The 26910-nt window shown below is 43.9% G+C and overlaps 1 protein-coding gene across 2 annotated transcripts; it reads left to right on the forward strand.

The window, feature by feature from the left end:
• The first annotated feature begins 5069 nt into the window (after positions 1 to 5069).
• On the forward strand, positions 5070 to 26879 carry LOC109195491 (E3 ubiquitin/ISG15 ligase TRIM25-like). Of its 2 annotated transcripts, XM_019347622.2 has the most exons (3): positions 5070 to 5153; positions 22476 to 23711; positions 26630 to 26879. In XM_019347622.2, the coding sequence occupies exons 2-3, from the start codon at positions 22584 to 22586 to the stop codon at positions 26645 to 26647; spliced, it is 1146 nt and encodes a 381-aa protein (XP_019203167.2). In that variant the 5' UTR covers positions 5070 to 5153; positions 22476 to 22583; the 3' UTR covers positions 26648 to 26879. The 2 variants fall into 2 exon arrangements, with proteins under 2 accessions (XP_019203167.2, XP_025756476.1); XM_025900691.1 differs by lacking the exon at positions 5070 to 5153 and having other exon boundaries at positions 22355 to 23711.
• The last annotated feature ends 31 nt before the right edge of the window (positions 26880 to 26910 follow it).

A 26910-nucleotide genomic window follows, 5' to 3' on the forward strand; every position in this document is an offset into this window, starting at 1 on the left:
GAAAGTCAGAAATTGTTTCATTCCAATGAAATATACATTTTACAAGTTGAGTCTTTTTTGTGCTATGCAACACAGTGCATGTACATATGTGTACAATTTGTGAAGTCATCAGTCCTCTGTCACTGTGTTTAGAATGACTGTTTTCTTTTCTAAATCATAGAGATGTTTCCTGATGCTGTGTGATGGCTGTGACTGACTGTGAGGATGGAAATAAACAGAAACACTGAGAGAGTTTCTTGGTCAGTATATAAACAAACATGTGGCAGATGAGACTGCTACATACATTTTTAATATGTGTTGTAATTTTTCAGTTGCGTTGTCCATTGTGATGACCATCTCACACAGGTCCAGAGAGCAGATGTTGCTGCGTTGCAGCAGCTTTTTGCAGATGTGTTCTCCCCCTGCCCGACCGTACAGCTCCCACAGAGCACCATTTTATAACCTGCCCTGGTGTGACGCTGCATTCACGGCCCTACTGGTTACCTGAACTTAAAAGACAAATTATTTAGAGAGAATTGGCTGAAATACTGATGCTGGGAGTAATAAAAGAGCCGCACAGTGAGTGGTATAGCCCCATAGTTCTTGTAAGTGAAGACAGATGGGTTTGTTTGTTTCTGTCAACTACCACAAGGTGAATGAGTGTGTCTCAGTTTGATGCTTACCCAATGCCCCGACTCAAGAAACTCCTGGAACGGTTAGGCACTGCTCGCTTTCTCAAGACACTGGATTTAACGGAGGGCTACTGACAGATGCCTTTGTCTCCAGAGTCTAAGGAAAAAAGATATTTCTCCACTCTGAATGGTTTGTACCAATGTATCACACTTTTGCTTGGCTTGCTGGGAGCCTAAGCCACTTTCCAATGACTCATGGACTGGGTGCTGAGTCCACGCATCTTTTATCGAAGATGGGTTTTTATTTTGCATGGTTTTATTGGCAATCCTGACAGTTGTTTGGTGTCATTGACACTCACAAACAATTACGTACTCACGGGAGTTTCTTTTGAACCTTCTGTGAAACTGCCCATCTCTGGATTCTTTTTACCCTTCAGTGTTTTCCAGCCCTGGATCATCCTCTAATCACAGGAACACTTTTGAGGACTGAGGAAGCAAATATGATACAATCGTATTCCTTTGCCATCAACAATCCTGGCTAATGTGCAGTCTCTGAGGAGTAAATTGGATGAACTGAATTTGAATGTCGCACATTTACGTGACTACAGGGACACATGTCTGATGGCATTCACAGAGACTTGGCTCAGGGATTCTGATCCTAATTTAGCAATTTGAATCAGCTGAGTTGGATCAAGAACACATCTAAAACCTGTAGGACACCGGCACTCGAGGCCTGGAGTAGCCTACCCCTGCACTAAACCATAAACGTTGTTGCCATTGCACATTGCACTTTTTTGATGATAGAATTTAGACTGTTTCTTTGGGCTTTTGTGTGTGTGTGTGTGTGTGTGTTGTGTTTGCTTGTTTTGTGTTGTGTTAGCTTGTTTTGGTCTCTCTGTATGGACAGACTGCAAATCAGTTTCCCACTGGAGACAAAAAAGTTCCCATTGACTAATGCCTTCAAAGATGGATTGCATCTTGGTGCAGTGTTTCTGCAAGCTGAAGGTGAGCACTGGAAACTTATAGCCTACACACCCAGATTCATGACAGAGAGTGAGTGTCATTTACACTCAAACTGAGAAGGAATGATTGGTATTTGGGTGCAGTTTGTCACGCTCTACAACTGTTGTGTTACTTTTTTCTGCTCTTCTGTGCTCACTCAGTTTTAATGATGTATTTGCTGCCTGCGGTGTATGATCGCCTGGCTTTGCTATCCATCCGATCCTCTATGATGCCTCACGATGTCTCGTCGTCCTCCGGCATTTTCCACCCTCCTCCATTAGCTCGATTTCGGTGGTTCCTCTAGACCACCGAGAAGGAGAGGGAGAAGAGGAGGTATTCAGGTAAAGCTCAGGCTTTACTGGCGGCGGGGTTTGGCTGGTAAGCGACGTCGAGCGTGCGTTGTCTCCTGTGTTCAGAAAAGCTCCATGGAGGGGGACTTGTTTTCCACGGCCTTGTTTGGATACGCTGGGCCCGGCTCTTTGAGACCGTGCCACCTTAGGAGGGTTTATCCAGACTCTTCTTCGGGCTGGCTTTTTCTTCCCTCGGTGAGTGGATTCTAGGAGCGTGACGGCTCGAACCCTGTGTATTTATGTCCCTTAACTCAAGCCTCTGCAATTAATGAGGCTTCTAGCTCACTGAATATGGCGCTTTTTAACGCTCGATCTCTGTCTAATAAATCATTCTTGTTGAATGGTTTTATATTATCTAAAAAAATGGATTTTTTATTCCTGACTGAGACCTGGCAGCGGGATGTAGACTACTCGTCACTTGTTGAACTCTGCCCGGATGGCTATACTTTTATTACCCGGCCTCGGTTATCTGGTCGGGGTGGTGGGCTTGCTGTGGCTTTTCAGGACCGTTTCTCCTGCCGCTCCGTTAAAATTGGACATTTTCTTTCATTTGAGCTGCAGCTGCTTATAATTGGTAACAAGGATCCTTTCTACTGTGCTGTGGTGTATCGTCCACATAATAGGTTCTAATAGATCGAATAGGTTATTTTTATCAGAGCTCAGCGACTTCTTATCCGCTACTATGAAGCTGTCTAGGGTGCTCATAGTTGGGGACTTTAACATACACATTGATGATGACTCCGACCCATTCGCCAGAGACTTTATGAGCATTATGGATTCTTTTCATTTGACTCAGCATGTGTCCGGTCCTACACACAGCAAAGGTCACACACTGGACCTTGTTTTTACTTTGGGTTTAAATATTGATTTTATTTGCTCTGAGAAAATTTTTATTTCTGATCACTATGTTATTGTTTTTAACTTGTCTTTTAATGAGCCTTTGTCCCCCGTTAGACGGATGGTTAGCTCTCACATCTTAAACTCCTCCACAGCGGAGAAATTTGTGGATGCTTTTAACTTACAGCTATCTCCTCAAAATGGTTTTGATTTCTCAACCAGTCTTTTTAATAATTATTGCCTTTCTATTTCAGATGAAATTTGTCCGGTTAAGACGAAGAGTGTTTCTGCCTCCAAATCTCCTCCTTGGCCAAATGACAGTATTCATTGTCTAAAACGTGATTGTCGTAAAGCGGAGCACAGGTGGAGGAAAACTCATCTAAATGTTCAACTCCTCTATCTAAAGGACCTTTTAGCTTCTTTTAATAATGCGATCAGAGATGCGAGAGCTGCCCATTTCTCACACTTGGTTACAAAGAGCAGAGGCTATCCTAAGGTGCTATTCAACACCATTAGTGACATTGTTTAGTGAAATTTGTGAAATTTTCTTTCTTTTCTGCTTGCAAAAATTCATAACGTGAGAATGAATTTGATATTCAGTCTGAATAATTGCTTAGATTCGATGAAACGTTGGATGGCTGCAAATTTCCTCCAACTCAACGAGAGGAAAACTGAAGTCCTCGTATGCGCCCCTGATAGATTTTTATCGCAGATACTGAAAGCCCTTGGTCCTCTCTCACTCTATGTTAAATCCTCTATCAGGAATTTAGGTGTCACTTTTGACTCCACTCTCACATTGGATGGGCACGTGAAACCTCTGGTTCGGTCTTGTTTTTATCATTTAAGAAATGTGGCTAAGCTAAGCCTGATTTTATTTCGCTCTGAACTGGAGATTGCTATACATGCATGCAAAACGCTGCAGCTAGGCTTTTGACAAAATCCTCCAAGTACTCACATGTGACACCGTTGTTATCTCAGCTTCCTGTTGAATTTAGAGTCCATTTTAAGATCCTGGTCTTGACTTACAGAGCTGTGCACGGACTGGCACCAGCCTACATCTCTGATCTGCTACAGCCCGATGTCCCCAGCAGCTCCCTGAGATCATCTGATCAGGGCTTACTTGCTATAAAACAGACTAAGATGAGAACTAAGGGTGACAGAGCTTTTGCCACTGTGGCCCCGAGACTGTGGAACTCTCTCCCCCAAACATTAAGAACTGTGGACTCAGTAATGTTTTTAAAAAAACAACTCAAAACTCACCTTTTTAAAACTGCTTTTGGTAAATTTTTTGCCTGTTTTATTTAGTCGTTTTTAAATCTTTTTATGACTTGTAATCTTATGTGCAGCACTTTGTGATTCTGTCATGAAACATGCTATATAAATTATTTATTTATTTATTGGCTTAGAGAGGTTCCACAGCTTTGTATGTGGCTTACCCTCTTTCACTGCAGAAACAGATCATTGCCCACTAGTATCTATTATCAAGAAGAACTTGAATGAAATGACGCCAAGAATTTAGCGTCTGATAATGAGAATGCAGAGATTTGACTTTCAGCTAGTTTACACGTCAGGAAAGCACCTGATGCACTCTTAGGAGCACCCACAGGGGGCATGGTGAGTACAACAGAAGAAGACATTCAGACTCACATAAACATGGTCTCTGCCAAACTTCCTGTGCCAGACATGAAATCTAAGCAAATAACTGATGAGACTGCACAAGACACAGAACTGCAACATGTTATGGAAAGCATGTCAAATGGATGTTTGTTGGCTCGTGTCCACTCTTCTACCATATTAGAGGAGAACTGAGTGTAGTCAATGGACTGCTATTGAAGCAGGACAAAATCGTCATTCCACAGACAATGAGGCAAGAGATGCTTACCAGATCACATGAAGGTCATCTCGGAATTGAGAAATGCAAAAGAAGGGCAAGAGAGACAGTCTTTTGGCCTGGAATGAACAGAGAGATAAAGAATATGATAAGAAGGTGTGAGACATGTCAGAAGTAACACAATAAACAGACCAAGGGATCTATGGTTGTTGATGAAACACCAACAGCGCCAGGATGGATTTGTTTCATGTTAAAAACAACTAAATTTACAATATTTACAATGAACTTTTGACCTACTCAAAATTTTAAAAATATAAATAAATAAGACTATAAATAACCTTTCTGAGAATGTCCAAACACCAAGTGCAGCTATCAAACTTTAAGTAGGTTGCAATTTTTACTGAAAGTTGTAAATCAAACAAACCCTGTTAGTGCCTCCCTTCACAGATGTGTCTGTATCAGGATGGGTCTAAACAACATGGTGTAAATGCAGTTGCTGGTGAGCCTCATTTCCTGTAGGAGGTGAGACACAGAGAAATGGACCTTCCCTGTCGAGCGCTGGGAGAAAAACTCCTGCTCATCCCCTCACTTGGCGCTTCCCCGTTAACCCACTAGATGGCAGGTTTGCCATTAGAAGATCAGGAATAGACCCATTCATTCAAACGTTGATCCCATTACTTACAGAACAAATGACTATGACCTGTCATATAACAAACTTATAAAAACATGCCTCAGAAATACCCGTGAGACAGAATACGTACTATTAGACACTTGCATGGAGAAACCTTATGAATACCAGCGCTCACACACTCACGTGTGCACGCAGGTACTTACAGACTCACACTATCTTGGGTGGCTGCTGCCTCAACATATCAAGCATTATCGATTTTGTGTACTGCTTAAAAAGATTCAGCATTTATTATTTACTGTTACCCAGTGTTGGGCAAGTTTGAAAAAGTAATTAATTATAGTTACTAGTTACTTCTTCAAAAAAGTAACTGAGTTACAATATTCTAAAAATAATTAATTACTTGAAAAGTAACTATTGTGTTACTTAAAAAAAAAAGTTTAACCCTCTGGGGTCCAGGGTTTAATTGGCCATTTTTTACTACTTTTGATTTTCCCTCCACATTTTACCTTTAAAAACTATTTGCTTTGCCTTGTTTGGTTTCATTCTTTTCAGCACAACCTCACATGTCTGAATTTACAGTTATGTTTTCATTTTGACAAACCGTATTAGCACAATTGATCTAAAATCCGACAGAAAACATAAAAGTAGAAAAGGTTTTATTTTTTTACTGTAACAACATGTTTATTGAATCATATTTCATATTTCATAACTTTCATGACATTAAATGCAATTGTCAATTTTAAAATCCTATGCACAAGTTTTGCAAACAACAAAGTTATTTGCAGCCATTTACCTTTTACCTTTTTCAAAATAACCATTTCAGACTATTTACAGAACAATCAGCTGTTCTGCATTCAGTAAGATGCCACACAAAATATTTCTGTCCGCTATAAAGGAGAACATCACAGCCTGATACCTGCAGGTCTGACAGCAGCAGGTGTATCACTCCTGTTGGAGACAGCAGTCACCTCATTGTTCTGACACACAACACAAAACTATCCACAACACTACACACTTACACAAGACAACACATTAACTACACACTCCAAACACGCTAAACCTCACAAATCTCTCACATCTCAAAACTCGCTCTCTCTCTTTTTCTGCTCTCTCTCTCTCTCTGTCTCTGTTTCTCTCTCTCTCTCTCTCTCGCTGTCACTCTTAAATCTTCCCCCTCTTCCTAAACAACCAAATGTCATGTTGCCATATCATTTTTGATTGGTCGACATGGTGCATTTTTACACCAACACGACCAGGCTGTTTTTTGTTTGCTCATAAGCAGAGAGTGCTCGCTGCGCTGTCCTTAGACAGTAAACGTGACAAAACTATTCAGGAAAAAACAGGCATATATATTGTTTATCATGACTCTGGTTTTACGTGGCCTATCAACACAATTTAAAAACTGATATATATCACCTTGTTGCTTTGTCTTAAAGTGGTCATGAGATTGGCTTACCGACTACTTTATTCTTCCTCAGTCAAACAGCAGCACTCATGCGATTGTTTTGCCCCCTTAGCTCCAGGTGTTTTTCTTTCCCTCTCCTTCTGTTAACTTTCTTCCTAACTTTTCTTCTTGTTTTCTTTCCCGTCCCCGAGTCCAGTCTGGCCTGATTACAATACTTTAGAACAAAAATAACTAATTAAGATCAAATAAACTATGACAATCAAGTGGACCAGTATAGCAAAAGGCCCACTTGGGAAAGTAAATCTGTTGGGCATTTTTCTTGGCCTTCAGACAATAATTCTGATTGCTACAGTGCCAGACAGGACAACAACAAAAAGTATTGATCATTTTGTGTTAACGTGAACCCAGATGCAGACACAATGTGAAGCACTCTCTTGAATTTCACAAACTTTATTTGCAAACAGGAAATACTTGGTCTGTGGCAAACAGGTAATCAACAATGAGACAGACTTGGGGAACGAGGGAGTTGCAGGGCGAAGGCACTGTGACACTGTGACCCTCTACAAAATGCCATGTTTAGAAAAGTTAGTGAAACAAACTGATCAGCCGTCTTATCCTGTCTTGTGATACAAAATACATCCTCTGTAATCCACAAGGGTGTAACCATTGTTATCCTTGAATCTGTGCATTGTCAGCCAAGATTGTTTGTTTCTTTCCTTTTGACCAGATGCAACTGGTTTCCTGTGCCAACACCGTGTGGTGCTGTGGTAAAGAATAGAGAAGACACAGATTGAGCTGCTGTTATCTTCACAGGAAGGTTTGTTCTTCACAATAGTGTTTTTGAACAGCTTCAGGAATCATTACATTCAATGCAAAGGAAAGACCTTCTGCTTCTGTCCCATTTACAATACATGGACACAGTTTCCTTTGCTAGAGTCTGTATAAATCTCTCAGCACAACTCTGACAAAACATGCTGCTTGAGTCCATTCAAAATATTACAACTACAATATCTAACATCAAACTTTATCATATATTGTGGCGGACCACCAGGTGGCTCCACTCACACCCAAGTTGAAAGGAAGTGCTGGGTGGAGATTTTGGCGCTTACTGTATGTGAAGTTTGTGAGAGTCAGTTAATAAAGTTGGAGTGAGACACTGAGACCTCTCCTGTCGTTATTACATACCTCCACATTGGTGACCCCTGTGGCGAACATGCTAAGGCTCGAAGACGAAGCCAGCCCCGGCCTGGGAGCATCGGCTGCCGCCGGACTTCCACCTCTGCCGATGGCTGCGTTTGCTGTGGCGCTTAAATTGCCGGATTTTTGGCTTCACGACCCTCCTTCATGGTTCGTGCACGTAGAAGCTCAGTTTGCTCTTCGTGGAGTTTCGGCCGACGATACTAAATACCACCATGTGGTGGCCTCACTTGACCCGCTGTCAACCCGCCGCGTGATGACTCTCCTCCGGGACCCCCCAGCCCAAGGCAAGTACACCGCCCTCAAGGCGCTGCTGCTGCGGCATTACTCCCTCTCTGATGCTGAGCGAGCCGAGAAACTCCTTTCCCTCGCGGGCTTGGCCGACGGCACAGCTCTCGAGCTCATGGAGAGCATGCTGTCCTTACTGGGCGCGGATGACGGAGGATTCCTCTTCACCCACCTCTTTCTCCGACAGCTGCCGGCTCCAGTGCGCGCTGGCCTTGCCAACTCCCCGCTATTGGCCACGAAAGATTACCGCTCCCTTGCGGAAGAGGCGGATCGCATCCTCCTGGCTACCAGAAGTTTCGGCGTCCAGGCGATTGTCCCGGGTTCACCAGCCGTTTCCCCCGCCCCCTCACCGATGCTCCAGGGCCCTCCGACTCGTCCACGGTGGCTGGAATCGCTGCACGGCGGCACCGTGGAAAAGGGCTTTGTTTTTATCATCAGCGTTTTGGAGCGAAAGCACGGCGCTGTCTCCCGCCTTGCAATTTCAAGACACAGGGAAACGGGCACGCCAGCGCTCTGTAGCAGCCGCGACCGCTGGCAACAAGGAAAGGCTGCTTTTCATAGAGGACTCACGCTCGGGGAGGCGTTTCCTGGTGGACTCCGGCTCACAGAAGAGCCTTCTTCCCCCGGCTGGTTCGGACAGGCTAGCTGAGGGCTGCGGGCCATTGCTAACTGCGGCTAATGGCTCCCCCATCAAAACCTTCGGTGAAAGGTTGGTGACTGTTTGCTTTCATGACCGTGACTTTCAGTGGAACTTTGTTGTTGCTGCTAGCTCTGTGCCTATAATAGGCGCTGATTTTCTTTGTGCTCACGGACTGCTGGTTGATGTTGCCAACAGACGTTTAATTGATGCTGTGTCATTTTCCTCATTACCCTGTTTGACTCGGGGTGCCCAGCCCGTGGTGCATGCTAACTCAGTAGATTCGGGTGACGCTTTTCAGTGTTTGCTTTCTGAGTTTCTCTCACTCACTGTCCCCACTTTCTCGAGCACTGTGACGAAGCACGGGGTGGAGCATTACATAACTACAGTAGGGCCCCCGGTGTTTGCGCGCGCGCGCCGCCTCGACCCTGCCAAACTGGCTGTTGCTCGGGAAGAGTTTGCCACCATGGAGCGCCTGGGCATCGTGCAGCGTTCGAATAGTGCCTGGGCTTCCCCGTTACACATTGTTAAGATATTCATTGTGTGTACTCATGTTGTACAATATGTTTAACAGAGAGACAGTATTTTAGTTGTCACCACAAGGAGGCACTGTTTCATTGTAAGGGCACGTATGCTGCGTCATCACGCCCCTGAGAAGAGGTGTACCCCCAACAAAGTGGCACCCATGTAGAAAGTTTTTGCCGCGTGCTTATGCGAGGAATAAAGTTCCCTAAATGTTAAGGACATTTTTGCCTCCGTCGTCATTTTTCCTTCGAGTTGATCGCTGTCGATGCTGCAATACTCAACAGGTTATGGGCCCAGGGCCGACTCGAAGAGGAGTTTTTTTTCTTATGAAGATCCGGAGCCGCAACGGATAGCGGGCTAACGGCTAAATAGCAACATGGATCAACGAGGAGCAAGCAGGCTGCCTCGACTCATGTTTGACAGAGATGAGACCAAATATGAACTTTGGGAAACTAAGGTGCTAGGATATTTGCACTTGTTGGGATTAAGAGACACTGTTCTGAAGGAACCGAACAGTGAGGCTGAAGTAGCGGCAGACGGTAAGAAGAACGCTGACGCTTACGCCGAGTTAATCCAATTTTTGGATGATAAAAGCCTCTCGCTGATTATGAGAGATGCCCCTGATAATGGGAGAAGAGCATTAGAAATATTGAGGGACTACTACGCTGGAAAGGGAAAGCCCCAAATCATCAACCTGTACACCATGCTGACATCGCTTCAGAAAAAGAGGGAAGAGACTGTCACAGACTATGTCATCAGAGCAGAGGCCGCCATTACAGCACTGCGCAATGCGGGTGAGACTTTAGGTGATGGATTATTGATTGCTATGGTTTTAAAAGGACTACCTGGAAGTTTTAAACCATTTGCAATACACGTTACCCACGATAAAGACGATATGACATTTGCTGAGTTCAAAACAAAGCTACGGAGTTACGAAGACACTGAAAAGTCAAGCGCATCAGAGTGTAGCGACAACGTAATGAAAACAGGAGTAAGAACCGGGCGTGAGAACACGAGATTCACCGCACAATGCAGATACAAGAGCGATGTGGACATTGTGTGTTTCAAGTGTGGACTAAAAGGCCACCGAGCAAAAGTGTGCAGACGGAGGACGTGGTGCAGTCATTGCAAAAGCAACACACACAGTGATACCACGTGTAGACATAAAGACAAACAAGATGGCGCGCGGAAGGTCGCAGATGAGAGCGGCAACGGATCCAAAGCAGAAACGCCGGATTATACCTTCAGGATTAAGGGCGCAGACATCAAAGTCCAGCAGTCAGCATACAGCATTCAGGAGAAAGGCCTGTTGGTCGACACTGGGGCTACCTCACATATCATCAACGACATCGCCAAGTTCAAGAGCTTCGACGACGCGTTCAGACCGGAGTCTCACAGCGTGGAACTGGCAGACGGTACCCAGTGCAGAGGCATCGCCCAACAGAGGGGGGACGCAGAGGTGTTCCTGATTGACAATACAGGCCAGCGACGCAAAGCAACGCTGAAAGATGCGCTGTTTATTCCATCATACCCCCAGAACATATTCTCTGTAAAGTCAGCCACTGCATTAGGAGCAACAGTCACCTTTAAACAAGGGCAGGACATGTTGACCCACAAAGACGGTACTAACTTTAACATTCATGTGTATGGCAAGTTGTACTATTTGCAAACTGAAGTTGAGGGTAATGATAAGTGTAACACCTGTCATGACATACAGGCATGGCATGAGATATTAGGTCATTGCAACTATGAAGATGTAGTAAGATTACAAGGTGTGGTTAACGGTATGCAGATTAAGGGGAGAACTGATAGACCTGACCAGGAATGTGAAGTGTGTATCCAGGGGAAGTTTGCACAAACCCGAAACAGAGATCCTGATACAAGAGCAAAGGCTCCCTTACAAATGGTCCACACAGATTTAGCAGGTCCGATAGCCACTGAATCTATTGATGGGTACAAATACGTACAGTCATTCACTGATGATTATTCAAACTCAGTGTTTGTATATTTCCTTAAGACAAAAACTGATACAGTGCAGGCAACAGAGAAATTTCTAGCGGATGTTGCACCATATGGCAATGTAAAATGCATTAGATCAGACAATGGGACGGAGTTCACATGCAGAGATTTCCAAACCCTGTTAAGGAAAAATGGCATTAAGCATGAGACATCAGCCCCGTACTCACCCCATCAGAACGGTACAGCCGAGAGGGGGTGGCGTACTCTTTTCGAGATGGGCAAGTGCATGCTAATTGAGAGTCAGCTACCGAAATGCCTATGGAACTATGCCATTCAAACTGCTGCTGTAACACGGAACAGATGCTTTAATAAGCGAACAGGGAAAACACCCTACCAAATGCTGACAGGTAAAAAGCCAGACTTGTCAAAGATGCAGAAGTTTGGGTCTGTGTGCTATGCATACAAACAGGACAAGGGGAAACTTGATTCAAAATGTGACCAAGGTTTCTTTGTAGGTTATGATAAGAACAGTCCCGCCTACTTAGTTTACCACCCCGAAACTGAGAAAGTTCAGAAACATAGACTTGTTAAGTTTGTGAGCAAAGTAAATGTAGAAAGACAAACACAGACAGATGAGGGAGAACTAAATGATGACTGTAGCAGAGTAAGACAGCCTATGGCTAACAGACCTTCAGAGAAAGGTGACAAGGACAATGAGGAGGTTTCAGAACCTATTGTGAGGGACAAAAGTCCACAAAGTGGTATACCTGATGAGCGTGAACGAAAAGGCTCAACTGTGGCAAGTGATGGATCTGTCAACAAAAGGTATCCTATTAGGGAGAGAAGAAAACCGGGACATTTAAATGACTTTGTAGCTGCCAACAGTGGCAGCGATGAGATCCACACTACCATAGACTACTGCTACAGGGCAGTGTGTGGTGTCCCAAACACATTTAAGGAAGCCATAGAATCAGCTAACTCAAAGAACTGGATCAAAGCCATGGATGAAGAAATTCACTCGTTACGGGAAAATGACACTTTCACCCTAACCACTTTGCCAAAGGGAAAGAAAACAGTGGGGGGGAAGTGGGTTTATTCCGTTAAGAGTGACATTGAGGGAAACGACAAATATAAGGCAAGGTTCGTAGCCAAGGGTTACAGCCAACAGTTGGGGATAGATTATGGAGAGACATTCTCACCAACAGCCAACTTAACCAGCATAAGACTTTTGTTACAGAAAGCAGCGCAGGAGAACCTGTTACTCCATCAAATGGATGTGAAGACAGCGTATTTACACGCTCCCATTGATTATGAAATCTACATTGATCAGCCTGAAGGTTATGAAGAGGGAGAAGGGTTAGTGTGTAGATTACAAAAATCCTTGTATGGGTTAAAACAATCTGGTCGTAACTGGAATAGGATCTTGCATGAATACCTAAGAGCGAACAGTTTCAGGCAAAACCCAGCAGACCACTGTGTTTATACCAAAGAGGCAAAACATGGCAAAGTGATTATGATCATCTGGGTGGACGACCTGATAATTGCAGCTGGCAATGAAAAGGTAATGAAGGATGTGAAAGAAATGCTTTCAGTCAGATTTAAGATGAAAGACTTGGGCAGACTTAAGCATTATCTGGGTATTGATTTCACTCGGTCTGATGGATGTGTAACAATGTCACAAGAAACATATGTCAACAAGATACTGATGAGGTTTAACATGCAGGACTGTAAACCCAGAGAAACTCCCTGTGATCAGAAGTTGTGTTACACAGAAGATGCTACTAAGATAGAAGATGTGAGGATGTATAGAGAGGCTGTAGGCAGTCTTATATACCTCGCATCAGGTACCCGTCCTGACCTGAGTTTTGTGGTAAGCAAGTTATCACAACATTTCCATGAGCCTACAGAAGAACAGTGGGGAACTGTGAAACATGTGTTGAGATATCTCAAAGGGTCCAAAGACAAGAAGTTGTGTTTTAGGAGAAACACAGATGAAAATTTGGGTCTAGTGGCCTACAGTGATGCTGACTGGGCAGGTGACACTGCCGACAGACGCAGCACTACTGGTTACTGTGTACATCTATGTAAGAACAGTTCTTTAGTTTCATGGAAGACCAAGAAACAGCCCACTGTGGCGCTCTCTACCTGTGAAGCAGAGTATATGGCTCTGGCTTCCACAATGCAAGAGTGTATATATTTAGAACAGCTTTTGAAAGGTATCGATGACTACAGATACACTCAAACAATAGTGTACGAAGACAACCAGGGAACAATTGCCCTGGCTAAAAACCCTGTGAGCCGACAGAGATGCAAACATGTGGACATTAAATATCATTTTGTAAGGTCCATTGTAAATGAAGAGAGAATGTGTCTGTTATATTGCACCACTGAAGAAATGGTTGCAGATGTTATGACCAAACCTGTTTCTAAGCTAAAACTTGCTACGTTTGCTGACGTTATGTTTGGTGCTTAAAAGAGAAGAGAAAAAAGAGGGAAAAAGAAAAAGGAGGTGTGGTAGAGGGTACAACTGTTTATTGTTTATTGTACAACTTTTTCTTTAGATTCCAGCAACCTGAGTACAAGAGGGGGTGTTAAGATATTCATTGTGTGTACTCATGTTGTACAATATGTTTAACAGAGAGACAGTATTTTAGTTGTCACCACAAGGAGGCACTGTTTCATTGTAAGGGCACGTATGCTCATCACGCCCCTGAGAAGAAGTGTACCCCCAACAAAGTGGCACCCATGTAGAAAGTTTTTGCCGCGTGCTTATGCGAGGAATAAAGTTCCCTAAATGTTAAGGACATTTTTGCCTCCGTCGTCATTTTTCCTTCGAGTTGATCGCTGTCGATGCTGCAATACTCAACACACATGGTGCCCAAATCTGACGGTCGGTGGCGACCTTGTGGGGATTTCCGCCGTCTCAATAACGTCACAGAGAACGATCGTTATCCCATTCCCCACATCCAAGATTTTTCCGCCCATCTTGCGGTGACCTCGGTTTTTTCGAAGATCGATTTGGTACGGGGATATCACCAGGTTCCCGTGCGCGCGGAGGATGTCCCCAAAACCGCCGTCATTACACCTTTCAGCCTTTTCGAGTTTCTGCGCATGCCTTTTGGCCTGAAAGGTGCCGCCCAAACCTTCCAGCGGTTGATGGACCCGGTCTTGCGCGGGCTGCCCTTTGTTTTTGTATATCTTGATGATATACTGGTGGCCAGCGGCTCGGAGGAGCAACACATGTTCCATCTGCGTCAGGTTTTTCGGCGTTTGGCGGAGCATGGACTGATCATTAATCCGTCCAAATGCCAGTTTGGGTTGCCGGTTCTCGACTTCTCGGGCACCGTATTTCCACCCAGGGCGCGGTTCGTTGCCTGACAAAGTCCGAGCTGTTTCAGATTTTCCGCGTCCCACGAATATTAAGGCGCTGCAGGAATTTTTGGGGATGGTGAATTTTTACAACCGTTTTCTCCCCAGAGCAGCACATCTGCTGAAGCCCCTTTATGGGGCGTTAAAAGGTAAGAAGGCTAATGACTCCGTTGACTGGATTCCGGAAAGCATCCAAGTGTTTTCTGATGCTAAGTCGGCGTTAGCTAATGCTGCCCTTCTGGCCCACCCATCCCCGTCGGCACCGATTGCGTTGACCACCGATGCGTCGGACATAGCGGTGGGTGCGGTGCTGGAACAGCGAATCTCGGGTGTCTGGCAACCGCTCGCCTTTTTCAGCCGTACGCTACGTGACAGCGAGCGCAATTACAGCGTTTTTGACAGGGAGCTGCTGGCTCTCCACCTGGCGACTCGTCATTTCCGTTTTTTTCTTGAGGGTCGTCACTTTACCACATACGTGGACCACAAACCCTTGACGTTTGCCATGTCCAAGGTTTCTGATCCATGGAGTGCACGCCAGCAGCGCCAGTTGGCAGCCATTTCTGAGTTTACCACGGACATTCGGCACGTGGCTGGTAAATCCAATCATGTGGCTGACTGTTTGTCCCGTGCGCTGGTTTCTAACGTCTTTCTCGGCATAGACTACTCCGCCATGGCTGCCGATCAGTGCGGTGACCCAGACATCCTCGCGCTTAAGTCCACGCAGACGGGCCTCATACTGGAGGACAGACCCGTGCAGAACGGCGGTCCCCTCCTGGTCTGTGACGTTTCCACCGGCCGCCCTCGCCCGGTGGTTCCCGTTTCCTGGCGTCGTCCAGTTTTTGACTCGGTACATGCTCTCTCTCATCCAGGGGTCCGGGCCTCTGTTAAACTGGTAAGCTCTAAATTTGTTTGGCCGGGCCTTCGCAAATCGGTTAAGGAATGGGCGGCGGCGTGCATTCCTTGCCAGCGTGCGAAGGTTCATAAACACACCAAGGCGCCCCTGGAGCAGTTCTTCATACCCGGCAAACGTTTCGATCATGTGCATGTCGATCTGGTGGGTCCTCTGCCGCAGTCACAAGGTTTTACGCACCTTTTGACTATTGTTGACCGCACCACCAGGTGGCCGGAGGTGGTCCCCCTGGCGTCCACTACCGCAGCAGTGGTGGCCAAGGCGTTTTTGTCAACCTGGGTCTCGCGTTTCGGCCCCCCCGCGGACATTACCTCGGACAGAGGCCCCCAGTTCATTTCCGAGCTTTGGTCGGCCATGGCTGATGGACTGGGGGCCAAGGTCCACCGCACAACCGCATACAACCCGCAAGCTAATGGGATGTGCGAACGGTTCCACCGGTCGCTTAAGGCTGCTTTTCGCGCCTCCTTAAAGGATGGAAATTGGGTTGACCGCCTCCCGTGGGTTTTGCTTGGGCTGCGCTCTGCGGTTAAGGAGGATCTCGGCGCTTCCCCAGCTGAGCTAGTGTTTGGTCAGCCCCTCCGCGTGCCTGGAGAATTCTTGCCCGAGAACCCTCCCCCCTGCTTCGATCCATCGGTGCTATCTCTCAACCCGCTTTTGCACTCGCTTCGGGTTCCTGGTCCGGTGCACCATTGCCTGCCTGACACTTTTGTTCCAAAGACTTTAGAGACTGCTAAGTTTGTTTTTGTCAGGCACGATGCCCACCGGACACCGCTGCGGCCGCTGTATGACGGCCCATTCAGGGTTGTCGAACCGGGCCAGAAACATTTTGTTTTGGATTTTGGGGGTCGTAGGGAGACTGTGTGTGTTGACAGACTTAAACCTGCACATGTTCTTCCGGACAGTCATGTAGTGCCGGCCCAGGACCCTCGCCGTGGCCGCCCTCCTTCGATGGGGTTAACAGACTCTGGTTTTCCCCCCAGGACTACCCCCCGCCCACCGGTGTTTGAGCCTCCTCCTGCCTTTCCTGCTCGCCTTCGCCAGCCTCGTTCACAGGATGGACCTTCCTCTGCCTGTTCTCTCCCTCCCAGGTTCAGTCGTTCGGGCCGTTTGCTTAGGCCCAGGGTCCTGGACTGAATAGAGACCTAACTGTGTGTTCGGGGGGGGGGGTATGTGTGGCGGACCACCAGGTGGCTCCACTCACACCCAAGTTGAAAGGAAGTGCTGGGGTGGAGATTTTGGCGCTTACTGTATGTGAAGTTTGTGAGAGTCAGTTAATAAAGTTGGAGTGAGACACTGAGACCTCTCCTGTCGTTATTACATACCTCCACAATATAAAAATATAGCATTCCTTATAAAGACAACAAAAGACTTGTCCTGTACTTTTTTAATACATTATAAGCATTAATGAATTATTTTATCATTTAAACACTAAATTATGTGACTGTTTATCTACTGAATGTACTCTTTTTATGTTCACTCTACAATAATGGTTGGTAAACAACAAGTCCATGGTTAACTGCCACACACCACACACCATCCTAGCCCTGCTGCATTGCCGCCCTGCGCTAACCACATACAGACACCAACATCCCTCTGGCCCCCCCCCCCCCCCCCCCACGGTGGCCCCTAGAGACAAAGCATGTACAAACTCCAAAACACTTACAAATTCCAAATAGCACGCACAAACTCCAAAACACATGCAAACTCCAGAACACATGCAAAATACGAAACATGTACAAAATACAAAACACATGCAAAATACAAAACACGTACAAAATACAAAACACATGCAAACTCCAAAACACATGCAAACTCCAAAACACATGCAAAATACAAAACACATGCAAAATCCAAAACACGTGCAAAATCCAAAACACATGCAAACTCCAAAACACATGCAAACTCCAAAGCACAATGGAAGTGCTCCAGGACGCTAGGGGCAGTGTTGAGCTCGATTTGCAAAATAAACGGCAAGTTTGGGCTGTATGGGACGGTCTAGTCTCCGTTGCGCTGCCCAGGTTGCCTAGCAACCATTATACTAACCGCTGGAAACGTGTCATACAACTTAGTTTGACAGAAATGAAGGAGAACATATTTTGTTCATTTTTTTGTTTGTTTCTACAAGGGCTTTGTGTGATTTAATAAGTATCTGAGGCTGAGACCACAGGACTGTAAAACATGACTTTTGGGCTTCATTTCTGCACTGAACAGTCATTTTAAGATTAGCTAGTAAATAACAATTAATTAATGTTTTTCATGAGACTAAAGTCATATCACTTTGGTAATGTAAATATAATATGGCCAATATTATAGTTATTATATTAATCATTATTAGCTATTACAGCAGTGAACATGAACTGTGTCAAATACTGAGCTTCAGTACAGATTCTAGTTGCAGTTATTTATGTCTTTTCACCTTTTCTTTCCAAGCTCCTTAGTCTATCACCTTAAATCTTCACTCAAAGACAAGTATCTTTGACAGTGCATATATAGGTGTATCATACATAAGAGACAAATGTTGTTCCTTCAGTATGTTGGCATTACTAAATTTGGCTCAATGCTTACATATATTTATAAAAAGAAAATGTACAGCTGTGATAACTGTGTCTGATAAAATGAAGAGTAGACTGATATATTAAATATTCCTTTATTGGGTGAGAAAATCAGACCATGTCATAACTGCTTTAAGTCACACAGAATAGATATCAGAGCCTTAAACAGGCTGACTTCTGCTAAATGGGTCAAACTGGGCAGAAAGTATACAAACACATAACATCCTTATAGAATATGATGTAACACTATAGATCAACTTAGCTCAGAATATATAAAGCATATAAACAATTACAGTAATATGATGCAACAAACACAGCAGTGCTACTAATCCAAAATACTCAAAGCTTCATAGAACTGAAACAAACATTTATCGTTAGCTCCATTCTGCTGCTGATACATACTTTAGGTTTCTGAATATTAAACTTGTTGCTGCCTTTCATAGTGTGTAACTTGAAGGCCCTGAGTACTTTCTCCCACACTGAAAACACTGGAATGATAACATTATTTGAACATTACCTAATAAGACTGATTCAGGACAGACAATTAGTTATGTTAAACTTTCCTAGCAGTCCTTCACAAACAGGGAACAGTCTGTCTATTCTCTCCATCTGTCAGCTGCTGCTGACTCTTCCTCCTCCTCTTCCTCACACACTGCTGAGTTTGTCCTGGTGGATCATCAGGGGTGCAAAGCCTCACAGATGATGTGCAGCAGTGGGTCCCTCAGTCTGTCCTCACTCTGGACACTTGCAGTTGTCACACATGGAAATCAAATGTGTGATAAGCTGCAGGATTCAAACACAAGTGTAACTTATAAATACATGTTCATACTTTTATTCCACAATCAGAGAGAAAGAAACAGAGAGAGAGTGCAGGACAGACAGACAGGTGACAGTCTCAGGTGTACACACTGCTACAAAACAGCACAAGAGAAGGAGGATTTAGTGTTTGTGTTATTACGAGTGCTAAACAAGAAGAGTTCCCAGATGGTACAGTGGACACATGTGTGACTCCTGTGATTAAAGCATCTTTCTTTCAGCTTAACGAGTGAACCGTCAGCTCGTTCAAACACACGTTAAAGTCCGTTTGGCTCGACACCACCGAACAGAGGCAGCAATATAACATAGCTAACATTAACAGGCAGTGAATCCTGCTTGTGTCGTGATATTCAGGACTGAAAACCGAGCAGCATCACTGACTTTCAGCTTGTTGTGTTTGTGGATATATGACTGACTTTAATTATCCATAAAATCATCACATTCTCTGTAAGATTAAAGTCAACTATTGAACGGCGTATATTTTGAAGTAAAGGCTTTAAAATCAAGTTAGTACAAACATCGCTAATGTCACATAACTTTCCCGACATGTGGCCAACAGTAATGTTTTAATGTTGTTCATTATTAAACATTTGCACATAAATAAGTGACATAATACTCAGTACTTACTTTGAAAGTACTCTTCGGCCGCTTCGCTTCCACGGTTTTTTTCGGCAAAATTATCCACACCACCGCCGCGCTATGAAGTCTGGGATATGTTGGGCCATGAAGGCTACACTGACCCATCCTTAAAATTCAGGGAAATGAAGGACGCATTTGAGGGCTGCATTTCGAGCAGCCTTTGAATTGGGACAGCCTTTGGCCTTAAAATGCGGCCTTTAAGGCTGCAGACCCCTTGACTGTATGTCTAAAATGAGATAAATAAAGTGAGGGGAAAAAAAAGGCTGCAGACCCTGAATTGGGATACAGCCCAAATCCGGTCATTGGTACGTCCTGGCTTGTGTAGTTACTAGGTAACAAAAGCTCAACACTGCCCCTAGCGTCCTGGAGCACTTCCGTTGTGCTTTTGATTGCATGTGTTTTGTATTTTGCATGTGTTTTGTATTTTGCATGTGTTTTGGATTTTGCATGTGTTTTGTATTTTGCACGTGTTTTGGAGTTTGCACGTGTTTTGGAGTTTGTGCGTGCTATTTGGAATTTGTAAGTGTTTTGGAGTTTGTACATGCTTTGTCTCTAGGGCCCACCGTACACCCCCCCCCCCACACACACACACACACACACAAAACATATTAAGGATTGTACATTAACATAAAACTGTTGTCCACACGCACATATGAAGAGAGAGAGAGTATGGATAGTATGCAAACAGCTACCAAACAGCCATCATAATTCGTCATACAATGAGAACTGGACAAATCAACAATTGACAATGACTAATCAATATTAAAATCTGTAACATAATGTATTGTTAGGAGTTTAGTCTGTTAGTGTTGCTATCTTTACCATTTCTTCTTGGAGCAACTGTAACCCACATTATTTCCTTAGCGATTAATAAAGTATGATTCTGATTGTCAAAGGAGTTTGCAAAGAAAAGCGTCTGGACTTCTTTGAGTTGCTTGAAGACGTTTCACCTCTCATCCGAGAAGCTTCTTCAGTTCTGAACTGAAGAAGCTGAAGAACTGAAGAAGCTTCTCGGATGAGAGGTGAAACGTCTTCAAGCAACTCAAAGAAGTCCAGACGCTTTTCTTTGCAAACTCCTTTGACTACGATGACCTGGATGACTGAGAACCTTCACAGACATATGATTCTGACTGTTTCAGGATGACCTGCCATTATCCAATGACACATCTGCTTACCTGTATCTTTTGCTCGTTTCTCCTCCTCTTCTTTTCTCTTTTTTCTAAACTGAGCACCTGATGGCTTTGAACTTTTCTTGTCCATCTTCCATTGGTTTTAATTTTGCACTCCAGTATGAACGCCCATCCCTCAACCCAAGGATCACCACAACATAACCTAACAGACCTACACCTTAGTTCACAGATTCACTTTGTCTAGGGTTTATTTCTGGGATTTCACACAACCCAGGATTCAAATCATGAATACATAATAGACTTGGATTTACAACATTATAAATGAAATGTGCTCTATTTGGAAGCAGCAGGTCTCCCGCCCCTTTCGACGGGTTATGTGTGAGACTTTAAATCATCAAACTGTAAATTTTAAATTGTCATTGATCCTTTACCCCTAGTCCAAAAGCGTATATTTATTTTCTTACTCTTCTTATATTTATTGTTTGTTTACTTGCACTGCTGTAACTGGAGCCTCGTCGTCTCGTCTCTCTATATACTGGACTGTATGTAGCGGAGATGACAATAAAGTTTACTTTGACTTCAGGAGCGCGCAGGCGCACCGAGGGCTCTCGCGCTCACTTTTCGTGTATAGAATTTCGAAAAAACATCGGTGCAAATTATAAGCCTGTATCATAATGTCTGGTGTTTTCGTGTGTGTTGGTTTGTTTTTATTTTGTTTTATTTTGCGAGCTGGTTATTAGATGCCGCTCCAGTCAGCCAGAGAATCCCCCGCCGCCCCACCCTCTCGTCTCTGCGCCGCAAGCAGCAGGCGCACCTCGCAAACGGAGGGCGCCCTTACTCCCAGCAAATGGGCGATAGAAAACCGATCGATATCTATGCCATTCCCAATATGCGCTGGCTGCCGTAGGGGCAGCATGAGTATGAGTTTTTTTCTTTTTTTTCTCCGATGCCCGTGATGCCGCCCCCCATCACGATGCCGCCCCGGGCAACCGCCCGTGTCGCCCGTATCTAAAACCGCTACTGCTCATAACAACCCACTTCCTTTGCCAAATTGTGCGAATTACCAAATAAACAACACATGTCTATTCGTAAGAGGTGCAGTGAACATTTATTTTAATACATATTTAATAACCTGTGGTAAAGAATCGAAAAGGAACGAACGTTAAGCTACAGTTAGCTTCACAACAGGAAGGTTTATTCTTCCTCTGTGCCCCAAAACACTGCTCGATACCACCAGCGCGCTGTGCGCCCTCTAGTGTTCGCATGTGTAACAGCATTACCTGAAACTGCCATAATTCAACAAGAATGTTTAAATGACAGGTTAACAAATGCAAACATAATGAAAAATCTCTTGAAGGTGACTGTTTTTCTCTGATTATTTTCAATATTATATTTTGAGAGAAGCTATTTTAAACTCTTCACATGTTCATCTGGCGAAAGAAAAATTATTTTCTTATACCTAAAATAGATCGTGAAGTGCGCTTTCATTAACTCATCTATACAAAGCATTTTGTTGAGGGTACAGAAGCCGTGGTAGTTTATCAACAACTGTAATCTCCATATATTTCAACTATTTCCCGGAAAAGAAATGTGAACTTTAACCTCAAAACAAGTAGTTTTATCTTAAAGAGGCTCTAATACTTTGTAATAAACAGACCACACCCTCGCTCTTGTCACTGCCAGGATATTTCTTTAGTGCCTCCCTTCACAGATGTGTCTGTATCAGGATGGGTCTAAACAACATGGTGTAAATGCAGTTGCTGGTGAGCCTCATTTCCTGTAGGAGGTGAACAAGAGCAGAGATCTGTTTCCCTTCAGAGCACAGAGGTTGTTTCTGTTCAGAGGAAGTCAAACTGTCTGACAGTCACTGAGAGACGGTGAAACGGCACAGCACATGAATCAAATGGATCAAAAAAAATTCTGCTGTTCAGTCTGTTTGGATCTACTGAAGGATCCGGTGACTATTCCCTGTGGACACAGCTACTGCATGAACTGTATTAAAAGCTTCTGGGATGAAGAGGAAAAGAAGAAAATCTACAGCTGCCCTCAGTGCCGGAGGACTTTCACAGCGAGGCCTGTCCTGGAGAAAAACACCATGTTAGCAGATTTAGTGGAGGAGCTGAAGAAGACTGGACTCCAAGCTGCTCCTGCTGATCACTGCTATGCTGGACCTGAAGATGTGGCCTGTGATTTCTGCACTGGAAGAAAAATGAAAGCCTTGAAGTCCTGTTTAGTCTGTCTGGCATCTTACTGTGAGAAACACCTTCAGCGTCATTATGATGTGGCTCCATTAAAGAAACACAAGCTGGTGGAGCCCTCCAAGAAGCTCCAGGAGAACATCTGCTCTCGTCATGATGAGGTGATGAAGATGTTCTGCCGTACTGATCAGCAGAGTATCTGTTATCTCTGCTCTGTGGATGAACATAAAGGCCACGACACAGTCTCAGCTGCAGCAGAAAGGACTGAGAGGCAGAGAGAGCTGGAGGTGAGTCGACAAAACATCCAGCAGAGAATCCAGGACAGAGAGAAAGATGTGAAGCTGCTTCAACAGGAGGTGGAGGCCATCAATCAGTCTGCTGATCAAACAGTGGAGCACAGTGAGAAGATCTTCACTGAGCTGATCCATCTCATCCAGAAAAGAAGCTCTGATGTGAAGCAGCAGATCAGATCCCAGCAGGAAACTGAAGTGAGTCGAGTCAAAGAGCTTGAGGAGAAGCTGGAGCAGGAGATCACTGAGCTGAAGAGGAAAGATGCTGAGCTGAAGCAGCTCTCACACACAGAGGATCACATCAAGTTTCTACACAACTACCCCTCACTGTCAGCACTCAGTGAGTCTACAGACTCATCCAGCATCAATATCCGTCCTCTGAGCTACTTTGAGGATGTGACAGCAGCTGTGTCAGAGGTCAGAGATAAACTACAGGACATTCTGAGAGAGGAATGGACAAACATCTCACTGACAGTCACTGAAGTGGATGTTTTACTGTCAGATCCACCAGAGCCAAAGACCAGAGCTGGATTCTTAAAATATTCATGTGAAATCACACTGGATCCAAACACAGCACACAAACAGCTGTTATTATCAGAGGGGAACAGAAAAGCAACAGCAGTGAAACAACAACAGTCTTATTCTGATCATCCAGACAGATTCACTGGATGGCGTCAGGTCCTGAGTAGAGAGAGTCTGACTGGACGTTGTTACTGGGAGGTGGAGTGGAGAGGGAGAGGAGTTTATGTAGCAGTCGCATACAAGAATATCAGCAGAGCAGGGATTGAATCTGGATTTGGACATAATGACAAATCTTGGTCATTAGATTGCAACAACAACAGTTATACATTTCGGTACAACAACATCCAAACTCGTGTCTCAGGTCCTCGTTCCTCCAGAGTAGGAGTGTACCTGTATCACAGAGCAGGTATTTTGTCCTTCTACAGCGTCTCTGAAACCATGACTCTCCTCCACAGAGTCCGGACCACATTCACTCAGCCGCTCTATGCTGGACTGTTGGTTTACTATAGTGGACTTGGAGATACAGCTGAGTTGATTAAAGTGAAATAGACTGAAGTCTTTCATATTGTGGGTTTAAATCTGTATTTTAGTTTCATTTTATTTTCTCTCCATCATTTCTGCACAGAGATCAGCTGTCAGTCAAACATTATGGGTGGTACCTCCACATCTTCTAGTTGTTCTCTTGATGTTTCTGAGTTTTTAAAGGAGATCTTTCCTGTGACTGTTTATGGAGGCTATCACTGCTCATCATCATTTTGATTTACTAAAATATTTCTCCACATAAAAATGTAAACTTCTCTATCCTCTAAATGTTTCTGGAATATTTGTATTGAAAAATGTCGACATTTCTCTTTATGAGTATGGCAGACCATGTGTGTGTGTTTGTGTTTGTTTTTGTCAAAATCATCAAACAAATGAGGAAAAACTGTGATTTTAATGAATGAATTCATATATTGTGTTGATGTTTTATTGTGTGAATAAACTGGAAGGTTTAACTATAAATCAAACTTTGAACAAAGTCTTTTCTTCTGTCTTCATTCCAGGATCTCACTCAAATCTGATGCAGAAAATATGAAACTAATCTGAGAGAATAACTGAAGCAGTTTTCCTCCTGAAGCATCACAAAGTTCAGAGTTCATGTTTAGAGCAGAAGATTCAGCAGTCGCTCTGTGACCTTTCAACTTTCTTCACTAAAACCGCTTCATTACAGAGAAACAAGTCACATTATCTTCATGTTCTTAAGTCCTTTCAGATGTTTTTAATGGTCCTTGAATGCAGCATCAGTGTCGCAGGTTTAAAAGGTCACTTTCTGTTGTGTTCAAAGAATTCCTTCAGATATGGTCTTTAATCAGTAAAGCCAGTGATACAGCAGTGTCATTAGCTGTGTTATTGGCCATTGGTCATACATGATCCTGAGAAATGTCCTTGAACATTTGAACATGAGTCAGAGGGTTGTCAGGTTTCTACACTGCATCGTGGCATCAAGCCTGAGATGTCTGTGTGAACAAGTATGGAGGACACAAATGCACAGACGGAGTCGAGCTGTTTACTGCTGATGAGGAAGGAAAATAGTCTGTTGGATATTAAAGCAGCATTTATTAGAGTAAGAACAGATACTTGTGTCCTTCATTTGATCCCCGTCAATTTACAGAAGACTTAAGGACCCTTTGACCTCTAACATACAGCTGCATGTTTACAATTTTATTATTTATTTATTTCTATCAAAGTGAGACTTTACTGATTAAAGACATATAATCAGACATATTACTGTTACTCTCTGAAAAAGACTCACATAAAGCAGATTTATCACAAGCAAACATCAAGACACATCCTTCATGGCTTAAAGTTGCAGTGGGACTCTTTCGCCATCTGGTGGTTGTAACAGTTATGACAACTGTTCCTGCATATTCAATTCAATTCAATTCAATTTTATTTATATAGCGCCAAATCACAACAAAAGTCGCCTCAAGGCGCTTTATATTGTACAGTAGATCGCACAATAATACATACAGAGAAAAACCCAACAATCATATGACCCCTTATGAGCAAGCACTTTGGCGACAGTGGGAAGGAAAAACTCCCTTTTAACAGGAAGAAACCTCCGGCAGAACCAGGCTCAGGGAGGGGCGGGGCCATCTGCTGTGACCGGTTGGGGTGAGAGAAGGAAAACAGGATAAAGACATGCTGTGGAAGAGAGACAGAGATTAATAACAGATATGAGTCGATGCAGAGAGGTCTATTAACACATAGTGAGTGAGAAAGGTGACTGGAAGGGAAAAACTCAATGCATCATGGGAATCCCCGGCAGCCTACGTCTATTGCAGCATAACTAAGGAAGGATTCAGGGTCACCTGGTCCAGCCCTAACTATATGCTTTAGCAAAAAGGAAAGTTTTAAGCCTAATCTTGAAAGTAGAGATAGTGTCTGTCTCCCGAATCCAAACTGGAAGCTGGTTCCACAGAAGAGGGGCCTGAAAACTGAAGGCTCTGCCTCCCATTCTACTTTTAAATACTCTAGGAACAACAAGTAAGCCTGCAGAGCGAGAGCGAAGTGCTCTAATAGGGTGATATGGTACTACAAGGTCATTAAGATAAGATGGGGCCTGATTATTTAAGACCTTGTATGTGAGGAGCAGGATTTTGATTTCAATTCTGGATTTAACAGGATATATGTCCCTCCTCAGTGTGAAGAAGACTGGACTCCAAGCTGCTCCTGCTGATCACTGCGTGTTCCTCCTGTGTCTAAAATCTATTTCCATTATGAATCAGGAAACTGTTTGCACCAATCATAAAGGCAATAAAATACGTCACATACTAAGAAATAACAAAAAGGAATTGTGGATTTCAAGGAGATTTTTCCCTCGTTTTTTGAAATCATAAGAATACAAACTAATGCAAGACTGTCATGTTTTCATACGTTTGTAGAGACACTGTTCTGTTGTATTCTAGGACATCAGTCACTTTTTAAATGCATGCTACTCCTCCTCATCATCATCATCATCATCATCAGCACCCATGACCTCCTTTTAGTCTTTGTTTTGTTATTTTTCAGAGTTCAGGAGACGTTCTTATGGGATTTCCACAGTGTACAAGTACTGTTTAGACCCTTTACCTAAAAGAAAAGAGTAAAGTACAAAGTAGATTTACTCACTGCAGGAAAATAATGCCTCAATCTGATATATTGTCTTATATGAAACTGAAACTGATGCATC

This window comes from Oreochromis niloticus, linkage group LG18 (genome assembly GCF_001858045.2).
Source record: "Oreochromis niloticus isolate F11D_XX linkage group LG18, O_niloticus_UMD_NMBU, whole genome shotgun sequence".
Classification (NCBI taxonomy): domain Eukaryota; kingdom Metazoa; phylum Chordata; class Actinopteri; order Cichliformes; family Cichlidae; genus Oreochromis; species Oreochromis niloticus.